Source organism: Sparus aurata, chromosome 17 (genome assembly GCF_900880675.1).
Source record: "Sparus aurata chromosome 17, fSpaAur1.1, whole genome shotgun sequence".
Taxonomy (NCBI): Eukaryota; Metazoa; Chordata; class Actinopteri; order Spariformes; family Sparidae; genus Sparus; species Sparus aurata.
The window spans coordinates 23,051,928-23,072,970 of NC_044203.1; the positions used below are offsets into that span (position 1 = coordinate 23,051,928).

At 42.3% G+C, this 21,043-nt stretch overlaps 2 protein-coding genes across 3 annotated transcripts; both read left to right on the top strand.

Moving 5' to 3' along the window:
* The first annotated feature begins 365 nt into the window (after positions 1-365).
* LOC115567749 (meiotic recombination protein REC8 homolog) lies at positions 366-8,814 on the top strand. Its single transcript, XM_030394598.1, is given in 18 exon segments — positions 366-530; positions 1,908-1,976; positions 2,052-2,061; positions 2,063-2,195; positions 2,287-2,362; positions 2,450-2,570; positions 2,675-2,765; positions 3,411-3,478; positions 3,568-3,646; positions 3,743-3,866; positions 3,951-4,128; positions 4,817-5,021; positions 6,306-6,490; positions 6,602-6,647; positions 6,886-6,970; positions 7,339-7,428; positions 7,531-7,640; positions 7,985-8,814. Coding segments are annotated over 18 exon segments (1,830 nt in total). The 5' UTR covers positions 366-474; the 3' UTR covers positions 8,089-8,814.
* A 258-nt stretch (positions 8,815-9,072) lies between these two features.
* Positions 9,073-17,767, top strand: clk2b (CDC-like kinase 2b). Of its 2 annotated transcripts, none has more exons than XM_030395274.1 (11): positions 9,073-9,537; positions 10,153-10,243; positions 11,226-11,292; positions 11,378-11,494; positions 11,567-11,733; positions 13,420-13,514; positions 15,218-15,347; positions 15,440-15,522; positions 15,600-15,679; positions 15,765-15,855; positions 15,942-16,203. In XM_030395274.1, the coding sequence occupies exons 1-11, from the start codon at positions 9,472-9,474 to the stop codon at positions 16,116-16,118; spliced, it is 1,164 nt and encodes a 387-aa protein (XP_030251134.1). In that variant the 5' UTR covers positions 9,073-9,471; the 3' UTR covers positions 16,119-16,203. The 2 variants fall into 2 exon arrangements, with proteins under 2 accessions (XP_030251134.1, XP_030251133.1); XM_030395273.1 differs by having other exon boundaries at positions 9,423-9,537; positions 10,052-10,243; positions 15,942-17,767.
* The last annotated feature ends 3,276 nt before the right edge of the window (positions 17,768-21,043 follow it).

Consider the following 21,043-nt stretch of genomic DNA (forward strand, 5'->3'; position numbering starts at 1 on the left):
TTATCTCATAATTATGACTTCTTAACACATAATTCTGACTGACCGTTTTGATTGTTTTTTTTTTCGTCAGGCGTAGTTCTCATTTCTTTTAAAATGTCCTTAAACTGGCAGTAATGGGCTTCCCTACAGTTACAAGAGAAAGTCTTGCATTTAAGCCTGCAGGTAGATTATTAACATCAAAAATACTTTAAGCAACAAAAGTAATCAAGTATTTACTATACAGAGTGGTTCAGTCCAGAAACGATATTAATTGAACACACGGGTGATTATTAGTGATGCGTTAACGTGTAAATGGGAACAAAGAGCACTTCACTGCTGCTCTCAGATTGACCAATCAGCGGGCCTCAAACATAAGAAAGCGGACCGACACTGATTGATCTTCTGGTGCAGGAGCTCCGTCCTGATGTAGACCGATAACCTTCATCTATCAGACCTCACCAACAATCTTATTGATTATCGGAAAGAATTGCTGAGATGTTTTACTACCCGACAGTTTTAAAGCGTCATACAGGATGTTTCTCTACAATCTGGTGAGTAATAATCTGGAGCTGTACACTTAATATTAATCAGGTTTTACCTGTTAGCAGACATTTAGATTGCTTACAGGTAGCTATAACACGACATAAAAAAACCCACTGCTTTCACAAATTTACTTACGTTTTATAAGGTAGACCATCTCTCCGAAATATGTTGTTGGGTGCTTTAATTTACTGTAGAACAATAACATGCTCATTGAACGTACTTATAATTTACACCTGCTAAGTTATTAGCATCTGCAGCTATCACACAACTGTAATGGAGTTAGACTAAATATATGAATATTTTCCTCAGAAATATAGAATCAAATTAAAATAGGCGCCAGAAAAATACCTCAGTATTTCATGTAAGGGCTCTGCCTGAATAAATGTATATAGTTACTCTCCACAGTGGGGTATTAACTGTATTATTAGCTGATTATTGATAAGGTCTATCAGATTGTGTTTTTGATTATGAGGTTTTTTTTTTATTTTTTAGATCTGCTTACAACCTCTGCTGGTTTGTTATCTGAGAGCTGACCTGTTCTGTACTTTTTCAAAGACCATCGTTGCTCAAAAGTCAGAAACACCTTCATTATAAAATCAAAGCTGTTTGAATTAAGTTAATGTCTCAACCTTCCTTTATTCTCAGGGGAAAGGACATTTCAGTAAATCACCCGATAACTTTTAAAACCTAGATTCCAGCTTCTCCACCAAATAATCCAGAGACACTTTTGTTGCGCCCAGAGTGCAGGTGCATCTGTGGCAAAGTAAACAAATATGTGGCAGCATGTACGCTGAAGCCTAAAAAACATGCTGAAGTGTTTGAAGTTCGCTTTAAAGAGTCAACAGCTTTGAAGCTAAGGTCAAAGGTCACATGGAAAAGACAGGTGCAGGTGGGTTTGGAGTTATTTGATGTGTTTCCTCATTTTCCCAATTCAAATTTGGCAGTGAACAAAATTAAGCAGTGATAGATGATGATGTAACTAAGTACATTTACTCAAGAACTTTACTTTTGAGCTATTTGTTACTTGAGTTTGTGACTTTATACTTCCTCTTCCCAACATTTTGGAGGCAAATATTGTCTTTTGGATATTTTTTTTCTGTACTGTTTTAATTGTAGATAATAGAAAATAGCAAGACAAAAATACAGATTTGTTTAGAACAAAAACACAACATTTCATTTGTCCTTGTGCAAAGCCCAGATGGGATTATTTTGTTGTAGACAGGTTTAAGCAGCTTTTTGCACTGGTTTCACTGGTGCATTTTATACATACATTTATGTATTGATTTACATTTGAATTTAATTGCTTTACCAGTTACAGAATATTAAAACACATTATACTTTTATACCCTGATGAGTAAAACATCACAGCCCTGTGTCTGTTTCAGGCTTGTTGCTACGAAAGGCATCAGAGTTCCGCGCCGGGATTTCCTAAAAGTCAACGTCAAAAGCACTTGGTAAGAAATGATACCAGTATTATCACCTATTGGGCCGAAATGTGTCGAGTTACAATAAATCTAATGCCCGTACAGTGATGACATCAATGGACTACGTGCTGGAGCAGGTCCCGCCGCCTCAGCCCGGTCTGCCACGACCTCGCTTCTCCCTCTACCTCTCCTCCCAGCTCCAGTATGGCATCGTCGTCGTCTACCACCGACAGTGTGCCATTCTCCTGGGTAAAAATGAATTATCTGGTAAATTGTCAACACTTTTGAGGTAGGTGATACTGAGTCAAATGTGTTTGTTCTTGACCTCGTGTCCTTCCAGACGAGCTTCAGTCCATTGTTGGCCAGCTGGTGAAACAGAGGACGTCACAGAAAATTGATATCGATGACCAAAGCAGGTGAGAACAGCTGCTCACACATTTGTTTGAACCTATGACACAAAACTACTCCTGTTTCTCACCTCTTCGACTCCTGTTATCTCTCAGACAATCTCTGGAGAACCCTGATGCCCTGTCTTTCCTGGAGGAGACAGAAGGAGCTCCAGACCCTTTATTTGGGGTGATGTACATGAAGGATGCTATGCCCAGTCCAGCTAAACTGATAGAGGTGCGTAAATACACACGCAAGGAGAGCTATGTAGTGAAGATACAGCTGGACATACTCTTAACATGATAGAAATACGTCTCTTCTGCCTGTTCTGTGTCTCTCAGATGACTCGAGAGTATTTGAGAGAAACCTCTCCCGAACATCCTGAACTGACCCGTCCAGCTGCTTCTGATGCTGCTGCTCTGCTACAAAGTGGTAGGATGACTTGATGCACCGTGATGACATAAAAGTACTTAATACAGGTAGAGATGGGATGAAAAGGAGGCGTCTTTGCACAGTGACATGCAGACCCTACATGCTTATAGAGATTTTCTTATAGAGATTTTTTTTAATTTGACAGCTCCACCTACATGTTTTTTTCCATTTACCGTATTAGAGAGACAGATAAACAGACATTAGAAGAATCTTCCTCCCAGTGGAGAAAAACACAAAATACCTGCACTAATCATCTGATGATCCACTTTAATTTAATATCATCTGTGCAGCTTTACAGACAGACGTATGCAAACGTGTCCAGAAATGTACGGAATGTCAGCTTGTGTGCACAGAGATACCAACAGGTTGCAGGAACAGAGAGCTCAAAGTTTGCAGGTGGAGGCAGAGGTACAGAGCAGCACATCCTGTGGCAGAGAGATGCTGCAGGTCAGGTCAGGGCGGACTGCCTTCAACAACATCCTCGTAATTGGCTGAGTCTGATGCAGCGGTGTCAGGAAGTGTGGCTGGGTTTCACTCAGCAGAAGAGTGCGCTCTAATAGCGTCTTGATTAGCTGCTTCCTCTCCTGCTGATTTCTGTGTGTGTAGCTGTTGAAATTGTTGATCTAGTTCATATTTCTCACGCAGGCATCACGGCACCTCCGGACACCATCACTCTGAGAGAGACGGAGCCTGTTGCTCTCCCTGTTGCCGAGGTACAGCTGTCAAAAAGAACCTCCTACAAAGACATTGGTATTTCTGATTTCCTCTGGCATCTATCTTCTCTTATTCTTCTCTCTGCTAGTTTGAGGGTGTGGAGCTCATCGATCAGCATCCAGAGACCATTGACTTTCTCCTGTCCCAAACTGATGGATTTACAGAAGGTGTGAGGCTTAACTACTAGCTCCTTTCTCTTATGAGACAACAGGGAAAAGGTAGTGGTAGTTGTGTTTCTTCTTCCTCTACCCTTTGTTAAACAGGGGATCTGGAGGTACCGAGGGAAGGCGTGACACCTGGAGAGGAAGAGATGGAGATGGAAAGGGGTGGAGGAGAGGCAGAGCCGGTTAAAGACGCGACCAAAGAGCTCACAGGATCCACTATTGAGTAAATCATCCAGATGTACCTGAAAACTTCAGCACATGCACATCCACACAAGCGCACACTGACTGTGTTTTCTACCCATGTCAGATTACAGCCCACCACTCTCTCCAGTGAAGACGCCATGTTGCTGCCGGAGGAGGAGCCAGGCCAGTCAGAGGTGAAGCCTGGAACCCCGACAGACCAGCTGACCCCCGTTTCTGTGCCCGTCCTCCCTTCCACACCATCTGCATCAAAGGAAGGCCAAAGACCCGGTCTGGAGTCAGAGGTGCCAGCAGTGTTGCCAGACTGGTTTGATGTTTTCCAACCCAAAAACTGCTCAAAATCCGCCCAGGCTGATTATAAAAAACACCCAAAAATGATCTAGAATAAACTATACAAATGAAAGTTTCGACAGTAGCAAGAAAAATGTGGATCATCACAACAATTCAAGTGGTCAACTCCACTAGAAGGCAGATTGGATAAGTATAACAAGGAAAACACACAGGTACATACATTAAAAATGATGCGTAAACACATAAACAGAAAGTCGCATTTATAAAAGGAGTCTTACATTTTCATTACCTGTTAAGCCTGCAGTGGTAGAAACACTGATGAATAATTAACAACGGTTGTTCAGTGAAGTCCATCATGCTTTCACCTGTACTTATTAATTATTTATACATTATTATGAATTGGATTGTGGTCCAGTGGTTGAAGGTCTGTAGGTGGGACTAAATAAAAGAGTTGAGTACAAAGAAATATAACACCAGCAATAGGGATTGTTTCACAACCTGGCAACCCGAACCTTCTTACTTTCAGTTTATATCTTATCTAAAAAGCATTAAAAAGCCATTAGTTACAACTTAGAAACCCATAATGAAAGGTGCCATTTCAAAAAGTGGCACCCAGATTACATTTGACAGCTGGAGGAAATTTCTAGTGTATTTACTTTACTGTACCTTCACCTCTCACAGGATGTGCCTCCTGCTGAGGTGGAGACCAGGAGGAGGAGAGGGAAGAGGCAGTTGATCTTCTTCGACCCGGTGACGCAGCTCCCCCAGGAGACACTGCGGGAACAGATCGACAACCCTCAAGCTGAAACCGGACGTCTGCTTCTCCTGCCGCCTCCCTCCCACAGGATGATACCTGCTGCTGAGCTCCTCAACAACCCCTGCACCTGTCAGTAACACACCTGTAAACAAAATGAAGACATCACTGCACCCAAAACCAGCCAGCTAAATCAGTTAAAGGCTGTGCTCACTCACACAGGTGTTTTCTATCCGTCTGGCGGATTCAGCCTCTGCTCGTGTTGAAGTTGGGATGCTGAAAATGATGTGTCACCAAACTGCTTATCGTCCTTTTTTTCCACAGGAGACATTTTGACATGACGCAGATGTGAATAATAAAATGAATGAATTCCATTTAGCTGCTTCAGTTTTGATTGCTCCTGCCGGCTCACTGTAACATTGTCGTGGCCTACTGTGACACTGGAATAGAAATGAAAATGAGGCGGTGCTAATGAGCCACGCAGTCTTCTGATGAGATCTAATCAGGAAACATGAGTGGAAACACCTGTGTGGGAGGACTGCAAGTGTGTTCGGGCATTATAGCCTTTCAAGATTAGTCTCTGTGCAAAGAGCAAACACAAAACTAATGATTATTTATGTTTGAAAGGTGCATTGTGTAGGAAATGAGGGCAGAAATGCAATGTGTCATTCATAATTATGTTTTCATTAGCATATAATCACATTAGACTATGAATCCTTGTGTTTTAGTCACCTTAGAATGAACCTTTTATATTGAGTGTCCGCCATGTTCCACTGCCATGTTTCTACTGTAGCCCAGAGCGGACAAAACAAACACTGGCCTTTTGTGTGATTAGACAGGAGTTTCTTGGTTGCAACCACACGCCTGGATCCCACTAAATTCTACACACTGGTCCTTTAATTGTTGGGCCTTACATGAAGTATTAATCTTACCTTCAATCTGTCATATGTATTCAATGTTAACATGCTTAAATGCTCACAACGACAAGGTTAACCTGATGTTTAGCATGTTTGTTAACTGTGCTAGCATACTAGCATTTGCTAATTATCATGCCCAAACCAAATCTGCAGATTTATTTTTTATTTTTTTATTTTACAGTTGTCAGTGGTGATCCAGACTGAAAATCTGTGGAATTCAGCAGAATGTGTGATATATAGTGTTCACTGAAGATAACAAAGATTGTTTTTGAGCAAAAATAAACAAACACAATACTTTTAAACAGCCTTAAATGATACTGCTTCTACTATAAAACTTAATCTGACTCTCTTTCTATATTATTGTTTATCATATACAGATATAAAATGTAAACAAACATCAGCTTTACATCAGCTTTTTTCTGGGTCTACTGCTATTTTCATGGATGTGACTCAGATAACCTTTCATAATTAAACCTCAAAGCTATTTTTTCCCCTGCAGTCTTGCCTGAAGAGGTGCAGTTGCTATGGAGACGGTCTGCAACCGTGGCGCCTCTCTCAGGCTCGGACCTGCAGGTCGGGGAGCGAGGGGCCGAGTCCACTGACTCTGAGAAGGAAAGAGAGATGGTCGAGGCGGCTGAGGCGGCCGAGAGAGAGTCGGAGAGACTTGAGTTTAGCTCCAAGGAGGTGTGGCAGCATGTTTGTTTATGTGGATGTCTGTGAAGTTGTTTTATTGCTGGGTGAAATATCACAAAATGAAAAAACTATGAATGTGTGTGCGTCTGTGTGTGAACACAGGTCTCCAGGGATGTGGCAGAATCTGAGATGATGATGGAGTTCTCAGGTAAACCTTGTGTAAAAACACACGATGCTGCACTAAGGGAGGAGGAGGAGGGAGCAGCTCGTTTGTGTTTAACTGGGAGTGAAATTGTCGCCCTCAATGTGTTTCGCTGCAGCTGCGTTCAGCGGTCTGAGTGGGGAGGCTGGGGTCAGAGGTTTGGGTTAGGCATGTATCACTTATGGCTAGGGGTTACAACAAGCCTCCAGGGAATAAGCCAGCGTCCACAAATGTGTGTGTGCAGGTCATGGTTCGCTGCCACTGGAGGGCTCCGATCAAAGGGAGGCGTCTCGAGAGATCTCCCCCATGTTCACACCCGAGACAGAAAGGTACGTAACAAGCAACATTTTATTGACTGTAAACATGTCAAATTCTACGCATACTGTAAACAGTAACAGATATAGCATCTTCTTTGATGCCCCTGGAGAAAGTCACCAGACTCCTTCAAATTTGTGGATACATGAGTTCAGAGAAACTTTATAAACAATGTGAAACGCTATCTGCAGCAATGTCTTAACTTGTGTGTTCTTTCTAATTTGGCAAACTTTATACATAAAGATAGGAACTGAGATCTGATCACAAGGGGCCAATTGTGACAGGCGTAAAGCTGTCCACTTTTATATGTGTGTGTGTGTGTGTGTGTGTGTGTGTGTGTGTGTGTGTGTGTGTGTGTGTGTGTGTGCGTGTGCGTTGTCAGATCTCCTGTCTCCAGGTCTGTTTCTACACTGCAGGACATCCCAGAGGTGCTGGAGGAGTTGCTGGAAACGCCTGCTGCAGAGTCCCCTCGGTAATGACAGTGAACGCAAGGATCACCAGGAGAAACTCGGAGCTGAGTGGTGCAGTTTGGAGGCAACCTCATGTGGACATGTGTGTTTGTGTGTGTGTACAGGCTGCTGCCGGAGTTGGCTGGACATGATATGACACCTGTGCTTTTTCAGTCTCTCCTGCCGCCAGAGGTCGACCGCAGAACTGTCAGCAACATTTTTCAGAGGCTCCTGGGTGAGGCTTCAGTTTCAGTCTTCATCGAATCATCCCATCACTCATGTTGAAATCTTGTTAATGTTGGAGGATCAACACCAGAGGAAGCTCTTTAATCAATATGTGGCGGTCTGTGAATTATGAGATCTGACTTTCAGCGAAAGAGCTGAGGGACATTGTTGGCCTCTCTTTTACAGAACTAATGATTCAAATGTCTCGCCTCATGTACCACAATTCATAGAAAAATAACTGAATATTGATAATTAAACCAGTTTATTTTTGTTGACTTTTTCCCCCTGTATCTTTTAGCGTGGTTTCCATTACCAAGTGGATGTTTTAAGTTCATGTCTGTGTCTCGTCTGTAGAAAGCTTATCGGCCAGGAAGTTACGCGCGGAGCAGGATGAGCCATACGGCGACATATCGATTTTACCCGGGCCCGACTACGAGAAGGGGCAGCTGACACCATGACGCGTTCACAGTCACTCAAGTCCTCACAAGCCTCTAAAACAAACATCATTGTTCAGCCTGATAGTAGATTATTTGGCTGTTTCTGACATTGCCTGTGTTCACTTAAAACATATAACAAAAAAAAGTTTTAAAAGTCTGGGGGCTGCAACAAGTACTTTCATGGTCGATTAATCCGTCGATTGATTTCCCATTTACTTGATTAGTTGGTTGGTTTAGAACGTTGACAGAAAGTGGTGTAAAAAGATGATCAGTGTTTCCCAGATGTTGTCTAATGTCTTCATACCAGGGAATATTCACATTTAAGAAGCTTAAAGAGATTTTAGACGTTTACTATGAATTGTTTATCAAAATAGTCTGCAATTAATGTAATATTTGACAACCAATCGATTAATTGTTGCAGCTCTATAGAAATCAAATGTTTTGTGACTGACTAGATATTGGTTTGGTGTATTTGTTACTGGTTTGTCTTGTTGACCTGATTGAGTTCATTCATTATTATTTACCTGTTTTATACAATTAAATGTCTTGTTTTACATAATTGTTCCCTTTTGCTACAGGTTTTATCAACTAAATGCGATTTCAGATGAACATTTTAACTGTTTTTATAGTTTTAATATTTTTATAATGACATTCCCTCATGTTCCTTTGCAATGAAATGAACGCCAAAACGTGCCCCCCCCGTTCAAGTCATGTCTCTCTGACCTACAAAATAAACGCTTGATCAGAGCCGTGTCGGTTATTTCTGTAAGGAAAGCACGCACTGTATATTGAAAGGTATGCGTGGCGTGCAGAGCAGGACAGGTGTGGCAAAACTTATTGCGGAGGTTAAGGAGGTGTAAGGAGGGAGTGTAAGTGAGTTGAGTGAAACTGGATCTCCCCTGCGTCGCTCCCCCTCGCCACATCTTGATTCTCCTCTCAAGACTTTCTCAGGGGGTTGTGACCAAAAGTTTATTATTAGCGTCTGTCTCTGCGCTGTCTGTCCTCCCCCCTTCCTCCGTCTCACTTCTGTCTGTCACTTTCTGTTTCTGTCTAGTGCGCTCGCTTTCTTGTACGCTTTTCGCCGCTGTTTGATGCTCACTCCTCTTTATTCGTCTTAAGGTGTTTTTTTCTTGTTGTCTGTAGTTGTGTCTTTCCGTTACCTCTGGTTTTACGCTGACAACGCCGCAAGCTATTTTTTACTTTGTCACATCTCCACGCTCTCTAGTTTTTCTGCGCCTTCGCTTTAATACTCCATTCTCCCGTCCTCAGTCGTCCTGTTGTTCTCCTAAACTCCTCGTCGACCAGTTTTCCTGCTGCTGCTTCACCTGCCTTCACCTTTACAACAACCTCCCTCCATCATCTCCTCTTCCACACAAGCTCATCTCTGAGTGGCTCTGCTGAATAATGGGAAAGACAGAGCTGTACTCCCTCTATAAAGGCTTTCTGGACTGTATTTGCCTCTGCCTCTCTGTGAGTATCTCCATTTTCTGTGCTTGCATTCGCTCCTTTCTGTCACCACCTCTGCATCACGTCAACCTCTGACTCGAAACCACCTGCACCCGGTTGCTATTTTCTCTTTAAGCTCCTCAGTCGTCGAACAACAAATCACATGGAGACTGAGTGCGTGTTTTTTATGTGTCACTCGCTCGTCTATTTCGCGGCCCCCGTCCTGCAGCAAGTGTCTCCTCAGCACTTGCTGGGCTTCTCATATTAATAACAGTCTCAGAGTGCGGATGGAAATAGAGCCTCAGCTTTTCCAAAGAGGCCAGAAGTCATTTGACATTTCTTATTAACCTCCTTTAGAACAACCTCAGGTCATCAGGATTGTTTTGATCACGGCTGCATTAGAAGAGTCTGCGGTTTTAAAGAAACGGGCTGCATTTGATGAAGTGTCTTGAAGTGCAGATTTGTTTGTATCTGCATGTGACTTTGAATGCATCGTCACAGTCAAGGGTAAATCCCGCTGATGACCTTTGCCCTTCAGGCCACCCTGTCTTTAGTTAGACAATGAAGAACCGGACAGAGGCAGGTCGCTCGCCGCCCAGATTTCTCCTCTGTCGCAAATTCAGTTGTCTTTGTCTCCAGCGGAGCAGCGATGAGGCTGCAGAGGACAACGAGAGGGACACTGAGAACGGCCACCTAATCTACAAGAGTGGAGACGTCCTCGAAGACAGATGTAGGTAACAGTGAAGTGTTGACAGCCCTCATACTGTAAAACACTCCAGCTTTAACTTGACCTCAGTCTGTCTCAGACATGTGACTCCAGCAGTTTTCAAGCTGCAGTCTTTGTTACCTCGGCAAGTCAAGTAACTTTTTTCCCACCAAGGAAACTGAAGTCTGACCTACAGTCTGCTGTCTTTACAGTGCCTGATCAAAAAAGTAATTCAATTTGTGTTATCATTATTGATATTCTATCAGATAAACATGATCAAATAGACATAAATAGCTTTATAAAAGCTTCTTAATTTCTTCATGTCATCCCAATCAAAAATCTAAAACTGAACTGAAAACATCAAAGGATCACAGACTTGTCATTTGAGTCATTTGAGTCATTAGGTCTCGAGTTGAGTCCCAAGACATTTATTTTCTGTCTAGTCAAGTTGCATCAAACAAGTGACTCTAGTCGGCTCCAGTGCACTTCTCTGATGAGTCTTCATTAGTGGAGTCCAAGAGTTTAAACTTAAAACTATTTAAAAAGTAAATTTAAAGTTATTAAAAGAAGAAGCAGCAAATACACACATCTGTGAAACTGGAACTTTGAAATGGATGAAAGTTTTTTTGTCTGTTTTTGTTTTTGCCCAAGAATAATCTGGAGCGCTCACAGAAATCATTTTGTAATTTCCCATAAAGACTCTTTTTTATCATAAACAGTTTATTTTTGTCTTGTTTGTACCGACTATTTCTGCTGGACACATAATGTTTATGTGTTTCGATTTTTTCTTATCCATGCGAACAAAACATGTTGAATCGATTTGAGGAAATAATCTTTACAATGGGGCGACACAGTGATAAAGAGTGTGGACATCATTTTTTTTAAAATCAATTGATTAGTCAACTAATCGTTTCATCTGCAGTGTAGCAGTCCTGTCAAGTAGCACTTTAGATACAGTACTTGAGTAAATGTACTTAGTTACATTCCACCCCTGTCTGTCTTACAGATGAGATAGTCGACACTTTAGGTGAGGGAACTTTTGGGAAGGTGGTACAATGTTTGGACCATAACAGGTAAATTGCTTCATGTAATAATGAAAGATGGACCGATATGGAACATGTTAAATACATATTTCAAACCCAGTGTTTTAACACGCAGAGGAGGAAGTCGAGTTGCTCTGAAGATCATTAGGAACTTGGAGAAATACAGAGAAGCAGCCAAACTGGAAATCAACGTGCTAGAGAAGATCAGCGAGAGAGATCCGGCCAACAGACAGTGAGTAGATTGTGAAGATGTTACTCTTCTCCTGTCTTATACATCTCATCTCTGGGCTTCTTGTCTCTTCAGTCACTGTGTGCAGATGCTGGACTGGTTTAACTACTACGGCCACGTGTGCATCTCTTTCGAGCTGCTCGCTCTCAGCACCTTCGACTTCATGAAAGCAAACAGCTTCCTGCCTTATCCCATGAACCAGATCCGACACATGGCCCACCAGATCTGCCACGCTGTCAGCTGTGAGTTCAACATGCACCACATCAACCGTACCACTCTGCTTTTTTCTCCCGTACTTCCGGATCAATGTCAATGATGACTGTAAGCCGATTATTTCACAGCTGTCCCACTTGTGCAGCAGCAAACAAGCCAGGTGGATATTCAGGGGCTGACTGTTACCGGGAGAGGATCTTCTTTATGTCCTCATACCAGGTTCAAGTGAAATCAAATATCAGACTTTAAGGCCTGTATCACTGACTTTTAAACATGACTGCTTATCCATAATTGAAGATCACCAGATCTAAGATCTACATCAAGTTGCACTCACTCATACGCCTGATTTCTTTCATCAAAAATCTATTATAAGCACATTTGCTTAAAGCAACATTATGTAGAAATTGGCATTTTGTGCAATTTGGCGCCCCCCACAGTTTCTGAGTGCATCACCACTGTCCCAAATACAAATCCAAGGTCTGTGTTCTTATCTTATATTAGGCCTTATGTGTTGAAAACTTGTATGTTGAAGTAAACATGTTATTTTTGTTTACTACTAGAATAGGTCTACATGCTTGAGTGCTCAAACTTATCTCATACACAGCTGTGCTTGATTAATTTGTATATGCCAAACTAGCTGCTAGACATTAATTATGCAAATGTGTGACACGTTGTCACTGTTAACAAGGCGTTTTAGGAGCCTTGTTATCTGTGGGAGAGAGCAGCTTCTGTCAGTGTGGACTTTGACCTTTTTACTTTCAAAACATCTTTCATGCAAATAACTTTTCTAAAAGACTGAAGGAAAACACAAAATCAGAAAACAAAATAGATCTTCTTTGATGTAAATTTGCAGAAACATGCAGTGTTCATGAAGAAAAATGCTGGAGAGAGATTTTGATCCTGATGGATCCGGCCTCTTACACCAGAGGGGAGTACCTTAAAAACTTCCTAAGATCACCTCAGGGTCCTGCAGGGTTGGCAGAATGCAGCCAATCACCTCCTCAGCAGAGTGAACGATTCGCTGCAGTCTGCCCTCGTCCCTGGCAGCGGCAGCAGCAGTGATGGAGGAGGTGTGGATGACCCGATGTTCACCTCCCTATTGAGGTCCTTAGTGATGTTCGTGTCCAAAAAGAGGAAAGAACAACACGTCTCGACAGAGGAGTCACTCAGGGTGATGGAGGCGGATGACGCTGGGATCTTTATGTAACCACACAACCGTCTCCACTGCCTTAAATGTGCTGTGCCCCAGGTTGTTTTGTCCACGCCAGGTGACCAGTTCATCAGTCTCCCACCTGTAGGTGAGGCTGGTGTCATCTAAGGAACTGATGACTGGAGCTACTGCCAAAATGCTCTTTAGCAAGACACTTTGCATTCTGGTGGATTGGTTCATGTAGTGATGCAGACTTCTGAAAATGTTATGAATTATCAGCATGGCTTTATTATAGACAATTAAAAAAAGAAATACAAAGAAATCGCGTGTTACCGTATTGTTAGGTGCATGTTGTTATGAGGTGCACCATTGATGCTACAAAACTTAAAAAACAAAGCACACACTCAGAGTTTCCAGCATTTTTAATTAAACCAACATTTCAGCAGACAAACTGGCATCTATCACGATTATTAACAGTTTAACCAACAGAAACCCGACCAGACGAGGGTGTCGACTCATTCCTGATAAATCTCATCTACTCCCCCCTCCTCTGTCTCCACTGCAGTTCTCCATGACAACAAGCTGACTCACACCGACCTGAAGCCTGAGAACATCCTCTTTGTCAACTCAGACTACTCCCTCATATACAACGCTGAGAAGGTCAGTAACAACTGCAGGCATGAAGGCTGGGCCTCGAACAAAAATCAGGATGTTAAATAAGCAGGGATTAATGCAGGCAGAACGACCTGGGAGATTGCTTTGTGGTCGCCCATTTGGATGCAAATTTAGCTCAGCAGAAGCCGTGAACCACCCACATGTGTTTCCTTTAGGCACACATCTTAATCCAGGACGACTGTGGCTTGTGTTTGCTTACCTCCATGTGACAATGTGTGGCATCTGTGGAGAGACTTTTTTGATGATTAATAGAAAAATACATTTTTTAAAAACTTGAGGGGTTATTGCATGATCGTCTTGTCCATCATTCCTGTCAGTCATAATAATATTTTCAAACTCAGAAAAGACGTCATCTGGAGCATGAAACATGAGCGGTGGGTCACAGGTTTTAAATGAACGCGGAGGTAACCCAGGCTTATTTTGATGTAAGAAAACAAAAGCCTGTTTTTAAAGCAGCTTTTCAGTTTTCCTCGACTGCATTACTGGTTCAACTTCATACTTTAAATAAAAACTTTGACCTTTAGTGAAAAATGCTTATTCACTTCAAGCTGAATCGAGCGAGAATGCCGATAAAACTCTTCTGTCTATAGAGTAAAATTGAGGCTACAGGTCTGAGCTGTTAGCTTGGTTCAGCATAAAGATGGTGTTTAATATGAAATTTTAGATACAAAAGCAACATGTCTGTCAATCTGTCTGTGTACCAACTGTACAGATGTTAGCTTCTTCACACTGAATCAATTTGCATCTCGTCACATCGCCTCCAAAAATCTCACATTCTGTCTGAACACACTGTGAAAACAACAACTTGTGCTTCTCTGCCCGGTAACACACACACAACTGCCGGACTATGATTTGAAAAATGTACACTTTTGTGGAGGATTTCAGATACACCGTCAGCAGTGTGAGCCAGAGGATGTAGCAAAATTAATCAGCTGACTCAGTGTAATAATAATTGTTTCTATGTTTGACGGCATATTTAGTCAACATATTGTTATGGAAGCAGCGTAACATAGAGTGCATGCGTAACGTCAGTGGTTCATAGATCATTTTATAAAGTTTTTCACTAAACTGGCTACACACCTGGCAGACCAACCTCCTCCCTCATTTGTCACTGTACTTCATTAGGTCCGCTTTCATGTCAGTGGTGGCATTTATATCCATCTGTCAATAAATGCACTTACCTGCCTTGAACACCAGGGGCATATGTATGGATGTACAGAGACTAAACCAAGCCTAGTAGTAGTAGTGCCCATGTAATTACACCGTCATGTGATACATTGGGGCCCAAAAAAGACTTTTCCCATAAGCTTATATTGTGACAGAAGTGGCTGTAAAACCATGGATAATTTTGGAAAGTTTTGAAAAGCCACAAGATAGAATTCATTTCTATTCAAGTTATCCAGGATCTAAATCAAAAGTAAGCTGGCTTGGTCAGCAGAAGTCTCTACTGCACACACTCTGTAGGCCACACAACACAGATGATCCTGGTTACTTTATAGCTGGTTTGAGTGCTAGAGATCAGCCATTAGCCATTAGAGCTGCTGCTCTGTTCCCAGACCTGTAGAGTGTTCATAACTGACAGAAATGATAGCCAAAACTGCAATTTACGACTAATAACTACAACTTATAATTAGGTAGAACTACCCTTTAAATATCCAGGTTACGTTTCTCCTTCTGTCTTCTTCCAGAAGTGCAATGAGAGGAGAATAAATGACACCACGGTGCGGCTTGTTGACTTTGGCAGCGCCACCTTTGACCACGAACACCACTCTGTCGTCATCTCCACTCGTCACTACCGAGCTCCAGAGGTCATCCTGGGTGAGAGATGTTGATTTAGACCTGGGAGTAACCAGGAGCTGTCAGTCCTGTGCTTGTTTTTGAGGGATGTGTCCCTCCTCTCTCACCCTCAGAGCTGGGGTGGAGTCACCCGTGTGACGTGTGGAGTATCGGCTGCATCCTGTTCGAATACTACGAAGGCTTCACACTGTACCAGGTCACAAGTGTGTTTATACTGCGTGCATTCAGATTGGATTTTGATCTTGTCTTCACTGTGTCTTTGTTCACTTATAGACTCATGACAATAAGGAGCATCTTGCTATGATGGAGATATTACAGGGACCACTTCCACAGAGAATGATCCAGAGGAGCAGGTGACACACTCCTGTACACTGTTGGTTTCACACAACCACATGCGAAAACGCACTTTACCTGATAAATGTTAGTTTTCCCTCACAGAAAGCAGAAGTATTTCCACCGTGGGCGTCTCGACTGGAACGAGTGCTCAAAGGCCGGGCGCTACGTGAAAGCCAAGTGCAAACCATTAAGGGTGAGCTGAGGTGCAAAGTTTCACCACGAGTGACACGTTTACTCCCTCAAACAACACATTTCTCTTTTTAACTGTGTCCTTTGCAGAAGTACTTGTTGTCACAGGGGACGGAGCACCACCAGTTTTTTCACCTCTTGGAGAACATGCTGGAGTACGAGCCCTCAAAACGCCTCTCTCTGTCCTCTGCTCTGTGTCACCCGTTTTTCCTCCATCATCCCGGGAGGAGTCAAGTGTGGAGGAACAGCTGTGATATGAGCAGATGACCCTGACCCAGTGAGGACCATACCAGTGTGTTTGCATGTTTTAGTTTCTCATACACATCATGTACACTTTACATTTCAATCAGGAGACACTAGTTGGTAGAACAATGGCAACAAGACCTCATTGTGACGATATCATTTCATGGGGGTAATCACGCCATGAGCCGCACAAGAATATTCCCCTGATAGAGTGAAGAGTTGCTGAAAGGTTTGGATGGATGTGATGTGGACAGGTGTCTCTGATGAAACAAGAAGTGACTGGGGTCTAGGAGGGTCAGTCAGACGCTGAAGTGACAGCTGACAGCAGCAGAGAAAGGAGGATTTGTTTGACACCAAACAGATGATTGGGTCACAGAGGTAACTTGAAGAGGAAAGCTTGGCTCCATGTTTACACCCTCAGACTCAAAGGCTGCATCCAATTTTCCACCCTCCAGACTTGGACTCCAGTTGTACATACTGTGAGTGCTTGAGACCGTGAGTTGAATATATCATGTTGTGGTTACATTTTATTTCTAGCCTACACGATTCGAGTAACATTTCAATAAATTTATTGTTTTAGACATTGAGAAGAAAGTTGTACAATGTCACACCCCTATCGCAGTGAATTGTAATAAATTCTGGTCCGGTCCCCTGAGGGGGGGGAGTCCATGAGTCTGCAAGTGTGGTACATTCCCAGTAAGTCTTCGAGGCTTTCGGGCTGTCCTGCTGTCAAAGTGTTCAGTGCTCTCTTGCAGTACATTTTGACCCCCTTATGGCCATGTTACGCAAGTCTGTGTTTCTTCAGACTTTGGCCAAGGGAATACCCACATTTCATGGTGTTGTGACATTAAACATGGGGTTATCATGGGAAAACACTGATTCTCTAGTTTTACTGACACCTCTGACTGTGTTGATGTGTACTCCAAAAGGGCTTTCCCATTCCTAATACATTATTTCCGCCCCATGCAGCCTTTCTCGCTCAAACACTCATCAGGTGACATCAGCTAAGTCCGCCAATTTAGAGGGGGACATTTGGATTGGGTCTCTGGTTGCCCTCAGGTAACTGATGGAGTTGTAAGTGAGAAAGAAAAAACTGTGGATGTGGCCACTATGATGTCACCGATTGGTCTATGGACTACCACTTGAAAGCCTTGAGTCTGGCTGTTGCCAAGTGAGCATATTTGGATCAGAGCGTGGAGCGAGGCAGAGGGCCTTCCGTACATGCGTAAATGGCATTTAAGGTCACTAAAAAAAATAAAATGAGCTTTTGGAAAACTCCTTACAGGGTGAAGTCATTCAGATATTCTGTGTTCAGAGTTTTTCTGGAAATGAGACACACATTTATCAGTGTTTGTAGCATAATTTGCCAATATGGACTCTGTGAGTATGTGTTATGATATAGGAGTATTTAGATTTGTTGATGACGGATGGACAGATGGATGGATCAATGGATAATTCTTATACTGTTTATTTTATTGCTTAAAAGAGCCCCACTTTTTGTTAAGTTGGTGCCTAGAACAGCGGGAAAAACACAGGAGCATGGTTTGCAAAATGGTTATCCAGTAATGGTGGTGTAAAAAAGCTAAAACATGCAAAACCACAAAGTACTGTCTTATAAACACTGATCCTCACATGCAAGTAGACCAAGTCTGCTTCAAAATGCCAAAAAAAAAGGAAAATACAAAAGCTTAAAGTATCGTTTTAGTTGTATGCTCTCAGTCACTTTCTAAAAATAATGTGTGTTTTTTGTAATGAATTTTGTATCAAATGAGTCCTTTAGTTGTTGAATAAAAATGTAATTCTTCTGTTCTCGTGTTTTGATTGTGGCCTCTCAGCTCATCACCCAGAGCACCCTCCATCTGTGCACGTATCACACACAAACACACACACACACACACACACACACACACACACACTCACACACACACATTATGCAGGGGTGTTAAAACAACATGTGTGAATGGATCCTTAGAATTCCTGCCCCAGCCTGCTGAGTATGAATTTTAACACTCACACATCTACAGGTCCCCTCTTGGCAAACATTTACAACACAGTTAACCAGTAGACTTTAGACATGATCTAGCGTGACTTGAGGCAAGTCCAACAGGGAACCTTAAATATATCCTCTGTTGCCTTTCAAGTCCCCTGTTGGTGGAAGTGTTACAACTCCGAAGTCCACTGTTATATAGGTTGACAAGTGTGTGCTCAAACACACATACACACACGCACACGCTCCTCACATAACTGCCATTTTACTCGCAGCCGTCCACTGGCATCTTGATTGAGTGCAGCTCAGCAGAGAGCACGGCCACAAGGCTGAGCGAGTGTATGCTCTTGCCAGGTTTCCTCTTCAGCCTTGGCAGAGCTGAGGCAGCCTCACTGTCAGTGTGTGTGTGCTCGACTGAATGAGCCCTTATTTCTAAAGCGTGTGTGTGTGTTTGTCTATTTGTATGTGTGCATAGCCCAGGGTATGTATTTGTGTGTGTGTGTCTTCTTCCTTGGCAGTGCCGAAAGTAATTTCAGGGTGTGAATAAATAGAATTGATGCTAAAATTAAAAAAGGGAGTTTGAAGTGTGCAGACTTGAAGAAAAGAAAATCAATTTCTCTGAGTGTGTCTCTGAATAGGTCTCGTTTACTTGTTGTTTCTCAGTGACAGACCTTAGTTTTATTAACAAAGATTTACACTGACACTGTCACTCTTTACAGACTTCATATGACACAGGATAAAATGTTTAAGATTGATTTCACTTGATGCTGAACTGTTAAAGGTCGTTGTGCTCCTGAAGATGTAACTGAAGACTGTCAACCTTTTCATTTTGAAAAAGCAGCCGACAATGTTGAAACCCCGACCTTTGACTGACCAGTAGACTGTATTCACACCATTTCCCTCTGTTGTCACACTAAGGGTGGGAATATCAAATATGATACAGCTGTGTTAGAGGTTGGAAGTCGTATGAATGTAGGGAATCTGACCAATTGTTTCCACTTCACTGATTCCTGATTGTTCAGAAACCAGTGAACCCAGGGGTGGGAAATCGGTCCATATTTCAAACAACATACAACATACCTGACAGCCCATTAGCTTCCGTCAGAGAACAGCTAACATCATAATTCATTCCCCTCCTTGTATTGTATTGTATTGCTAACATTACCGTTTGACAACCCAATCGCCAGAATTAACAAAGTATGTTTCCACAAAACCAACATTAAGTCTGTTTGGGTTGAATTCTCAGAACGCTGAGATTTTGTTTAAAGTCGAGCTGTGGTCGACCATTTGTCAGCCTTGTTGGCCCTCATAACATCACTCTGCCTCCTGTTGAGAGTCAGCTAACCCTGATGAAAACCCAATTTTTTATCCAGTAAATAAAAATCATCACAATGACTGGACCTGTCACTGAATAGGACCTGAACAGTTGGTTCAACGTGTGTTTAATGTGGTTTCAACAGGTTGAGACCCTCGTGTATTGCACACCACCAGCGTCTGCTCCGGATTCAGCCAAAACATTTCTTAATGAATAATCGTTGCTGTGTCTCCTAGTTTAAGTATGGTTAATTTAATAGACCTGAAACCCAAAACCTCAAAATAATTATCGTACGTCATTTTTCACATTCACTCATACACTAGAATGGCATGATACTATAATAATAAGACATAGTGTATATAGAATGAAATGTGAATATGATAACATGGATAGCTGGAGCTGCTTACAGTGCAGCTTCAGTATGGTAGTTTCTGAATATGGTAATATATAGAATTTGTCTAAGGATGGCTCCCCCAGTGCTGCTGAGGATCCAGCCACAGATATAATATGATCAGGAGATACATGAAAGCAACAGGAGTGGTGCATCAGATAAGATTTAGAACGTATGTTCTCTCAGTCACTTTATCACAATAATTTGTGTGTTTTCGTGATACGTTTTGAGTGAAATCACTTTAGTCATTGAAAAAAAATTTTTTTTTCTGTTTCTCAGTGTGGAGTCCCTTTAATTTCCGCCCAAGTAGTGACAACTGAGATCCAATAAAAATGACTTAAAAAATGTTATGTTCTCAAAGCGCCAGAGTGAATCCCCCGATGGGCATGCTGACTTTATTTAAAGCAACAAATTCTATTGTTCGTATGTATTCAGGTCATTATGCTAATGTGTCATGATGAGATGCGTATTTAGTATTTGTGATATTAAAGTAACATTTACCGGTAGTTTATGTTTGTGCGGAAGACACTCCTGTCTTGAGTCCATTTGTGGGAACATGTGTGTGTGCGTGTATGTTAATGTGTTGGTGTCAGTGATTGCTGTTCACGTGTTGAATTGCCTCAGAATCCCTTAAGTGGCTCTTTTTGGTGGACTTGCATGGAAGTGCTGGTTCTCACACACACATGCACGTGCACACACACACACACACACACACACACACACATACACTATCCATTAAAGCAGTTTAGTTTGGTTTATGTCCTTGATGACATGATCTATCTTTGTGCAAATAAACTGTAAAATATAAACATACTTCAGATGTTGGGTCGAGAACGTCCTCTGTTTCTCCCTTTGTCCCATTTCTGACCATTCCTGACACAGGACCAACTCAACCTCCTTCCCTTCAGTTGGGAACGCTTTCCCTTCGGATGAATTAACTGACCCCAGATCTGTCACTGAGCATGAGCTGAGGAGGCGTGGCTCTTCCTGGTGATCTTGTTAAAGGATTAAAGCCTCCTCACCTGTCAGAAATCGAAGTGATCCGGGGGGAATAATAGGAGGGGAACAAGGGATCGAAGGACTTTAAGTGGGTTGGTTCAAGTGTGTATGTGTGTGTGTGTGTGTGTGTGTGTGTGTGATTTCAATGCCAAATAGGGCATTAGAGTAGGACATAGAGCACAAAGCTCACACTGTGGACTCATTCAAAGACATTCAAATGTGTCCAAAGGAAATCAGGATAAGTGCTGGAGCAAATT